The following is a 3,975-nucleotide window of genomic DNA, read 5'->3' as shown; positions in this document are numbered from 1 at the left end:
TTCCCTAAATAAAGGCTGGAATGTTTTAGGTTAACATTTACCCCTGGTTCTGCATCTTTGTGTTGAGCATTGAATCACAGGAAGGCTTCACTGTAACAGGGATGGGAGGAAGGAAGCACTAAGAAGATATTAAGTGGATTTGTCCTGGGCTCTAGATGTTGTAAAAACTTGGGTGAAGCTTAATCTGAAAGGAAAGAGACATTTTAGGGATTTCTTGATGGCTAATTTAAGAACGAGGGAGGAAAAAGGGACAAACATTTACCATTACCCCCCCCTAGTTCCTACTGCAGCCCAGAGGAGTTGGAAACTCCAAGTCCAGCCTCCCAACGCCCTGCCCTGGCTCAGGTTTCCCTCTGAGCAGTGTCCTCCCATGCCCGTGGCTGCCGGGGGGCAGTGCAGTGCCCTGTTGTGCTGCAGAGCCTGCTGCAGGGCTGCTGGAGCAGCTGGGCTCTGACAGGTTGCCATGCCACCCGTGCCTGCCACTATTTTTAAGCCCTCACAAGGTAAGGCAGCTTGGGCTGGAGTTGTCTTGCAGCAGTACACACCACCAATTATTTCTGTTCCTAGAAAAAAAAAGAGTTCTGGTTTTATTTCAGGATTTCGTGCACCTCAAGAGAGTTGCTGCCTTTATTGCTAAAAATGGTGGGGAGAAGAGCTGCAGTTTCCTTCAGAGTCTTGTTGTAGCTGGGTAAAACAGTGCCAGCTTTTTGGGGGGTTTAGATTTGGGTGGGTTTCTTTTTAAGATATGCATAATTGATGTGGGTTAATTTAATCTATTCATACAATGTTGATGAGGAGTCCCATTGTCTCTGGGATGGGCTACATACTTAGGTGCTGAATAATGCCTACTGCCCTGAGTTCTTTTAGTATAATAAGTTTTGTCAGCAGAGGGTGGAATTCTTGTTCTGGTCAAAGCAGACATCTGACTGTAGCTTTTATTTCTGTGATGCAGGATTTCTTCCCATTTTATATATATATATATTTAAGAAGAGTTTCCAAAGAAGACATCTGACTGTAGCTTTTATTTCTGTGATGCAGGATTTCTTCCCACTATATATATATATTTTTAAGAAGAGCTTCCAAACCTGGAAAACTGCTTTTCTAACCTCATGTTTTGTTCATCACTAGCCTATAACCACAGATTTACAAGGAATGGTAACGTGGTTGTAAATGCAATGGCTTTTCTGTCTAAACTTAGACATTGACAGAGATCCTTGGCTAATCTGTCGTTAACCTAATAATAATTAGCTGTGCCGTGTAGCCCAAACCAAGTATGTTTTAAAAGCTTGTTAACACCTCTTCCTCCTGTCTCACCCTTGGTTTGAATCTGTCCTAGGTGTGTATTTGCCTTTGTTATGGGAACAGAGCTTTTGTTGGAAGAGCCCCATTGCTCTGGGCTACACCAGGGGCCATTTCTCTGCCCTGGTTGCCATGGAGAACGATGGCTATGGCAATCGAGGGGCTGGTGCTAACCTCAACACTGACGACGACGTGACTGTCACCTTTCTGCCCTTGGTGGACAGCGAGAGGAAGCTGCTGCACATCCACTTCCTTTCTGCTCAAGAGGTAAGGGGTGGCTGGAAGCTTCTGGAGCTGCTTCTGGAGCCTGTGGCTTCGGCAGTCTCCGTGGCCCCATCTGTTTGTGCAGTTCAGAGAATTTCAGGGAGTGTGTTCTGTTTAATTCCCATCATTTGAGGGGATACTGAAGGGTACTTGCCCTCATATTTGGTGCTCATTTATAGCTCTGTAAGGTGAATGGAGCTTTACTGTGCACCTGACTACGAGCAGACCTTGAAAAGGTACAGAAAGGAGGATTCTGACACAATTGCAGGGTTGAAATATCCTCTTTTTCTTTTAAATTTCCAAAAGATGCAACACAAACGTTGCCCAGTGGTTGCAGCATGCTCGACCTGTTTTTCTAATGAACCTCAACTCGTTTCCTCTTTAATAATGATGATAAAGGCAGGGAACAGCTTCAGTAAAGTGTGTCCGTGGGGCAAGGGAGGGAGGGCTTGAAGACCTGAGGCAGTTGCAAAAAGTGGGCATCCTGTAGATGGGGGAGAAACAAATATGGGCTTGTAAGTCTAGAGAGGGACATTTTTTCCTCAAGCCACAACATTTGTTACGTCTTACAAGAGGAAACGTTTCATGCCAAGAGCTGCTGGCCTCCTAAAAGCTGCTTTGTAAAGGCAGAAGGCTCTTTCAGGGCTTGCCTGCATCGTGTAAGGTGCTTACCATAAATAATTAGTTGCTCACAAGTGAAATAAGAGGAAGGCTCTGTTGGAAAGACACATCTGAAAAGTTTAGAAGGGAAGACTCGCTGGAGAGCGTTTCCAGAGCCTCTGAATTTTGGCTGGAAACAGCCTGCATTGGTTTGGCTTTCAGAGACTCCCAGCTGGGGTGAAGAAATTTTTCATAGAATTTTTCCCTTTTGAGTTGGAAGGGACCTCCAGAGGTCATTAGTGCAACCCCACTGCAGTGAGCAGGGTCATCCCCAACTAATGTCCCACCTAGATGTCCCCTGGTGCAGCTTGAGGCCTTTTCCTCTTGTCCTGTTGCTTTATCCTTGGGAGCAGAGCCCGACTCCCCCTGGCTCCAGGCTCCTGTCAGGAGCTGTGCAGAGCCAGAAGGTCTCCCCTGAGCCTCCTTAGCACCCCCAGCTCCATCAGCTGCTCCTCCCCACTCTTGGGCTCTAGACCCTTCCCCGGCAGCTCCGTTGCCCTTCTCTGGCCACGCTCCAGCCCCTCAAGGTCCTTCTTGAAAGGAGGGACCCAAAGCTGATCCCAGTATCCAAGGTGTGGCCTCCCCAGTGCCCAGTCCAGGGGGTGATCCCTGCCCTGCTCCTGCTGGCCACCCCAGTGCCCATGCAAGCCAGGGTGCTGGTGGTCCTGGGCCCGTGCTGGCTCCTCCTCAGCCAGCTGTCAGCACCTCCCAGGCCCGTTTCCACCGGGCACTCCCCAGGATCACGGGCGGCTCGTTGAAAACGTGCCGGTGCCGTTCCCAGCCCAGTTCTCCCTCGGGTCTCTCCCCCCAGATCGGCAACGAGGAGCAGCAGGAGAAGCTGCTGCGGGAGTGGCTGGACTGCTGCGTGACGGAGGGCGGGGTGCTGGTGGCCATGCAGAAGAGCTCCCGCCGGCGCAACCACCCCCTGGTCACCCAGATGGTGGAGAAGTGGCTGGACCGCTACCGGCAGATCCGCCCCTGCACCTCCCTCTCCGACGGCGAGGAGGACGAGGACGACGACGACGAGTGAGGAAGGCCAGAGCACCAGACCTCCATCAGCAGCTCCTGGGGGGGAACGTGCCCTGAGGGATCCTTCTGACCAGCGTGGGGAGAGCCCGGGAGCTCCTCCGCTGCCTGCCGGGAGCGACGCGGGCTGGATGGGCTGGACCACCCCTTTGTACCCACACAGGACGAGACAAAACAACAGCTAATTTTCCTATCAAGACAGGAGAAAAAAAAAAAAAACAAAACAACAAAAAAACAACCCAAACAAATTCTTTTTTTTTTTTTTCTTTCTGATTGTAAATCTGTCTCTAAATGTACCGCATGTGGTTGTGTAAGAGGTTGTGTAATAGGACAAGCAAACCAGCATCTTCATTACCCCGGAGAAAAATCTCAGCCAAGGGCACTTACGAAAGCACACGTGAGATGGATCTCACCTCCCTCCGAGGTTCCTCCGCAGTCCAGCGTGGTCTTCTGGTCACCTTTTAGATACTCTGACAAACGTCCCTCAAAGGCCCTTTTCTGTGAAATCTCACTAGCGCCCAGGACAGGTGGTGAGGTTTAATTTTGTTTTGGTTTTGGTTGCACAAAGTATCCACAGCGAGTCATAAGCAGAACTCCATTTGTTATTTTACTAATATTTTAGTTCCTGCTGTGCCCATATAATAAAATCTAAACCCTACGGAACAAACTGGAAGAGAAGGTAAATTTTTCATTGAGTGGAATGATTTGTTTCCTGAAAAAGTATTT

At 49.2% G+C, this 3,975-nt stretch overlaps 1 protein-coding gene across 1 annotated transcript in view; it reads left to right on the top strand.

Moving 5' to 3' along the window:
• ZRANB1 (zinc finger, RAN-binding domain containing 1) overlaps positions 1-3,253 on the top strand; it is a gene marked incomplete at its 5' end in the record, with an annotated part of 21,789 nt that extends 18,536 nt beyond the window's left edge. Inside the window, 2 exons of the mRNA XM_008949417.1 lie at positions 1,337-1,566; positions 3,035-3,253. Of these exons, the coding sequence (XP_008947665.1) occupies positions 1,337-1,566; positions 3,035-3,253 (449 nt within the window). The remainder of the gene's footprint in view (positions 1-1,336; positions 1,567-3,034) is intronic.
• Between the last annotated feature and the right edge of the window lie 722 nt (positions 3,254-3,975).

Source organism: Merops nubicus, unplaced genomic scaffold (genome assembly GCF_000691845.1).
Source record: "Merops nubicus isolate BGI_N331 unplaced genomic scaffold, ASM69184v1 scaffold8181, whole genome shotgun sequence".
Taxonomy (NCBI): domain Eukaryota; kingdom Metazoa; phylum Chordata; class Aves; order Coraciiformes; family Meropidae; genus Merops; species Merops nubicus.
This window is presented reverse-complemented; position numbering and strand designations above follow the sequence as displayed.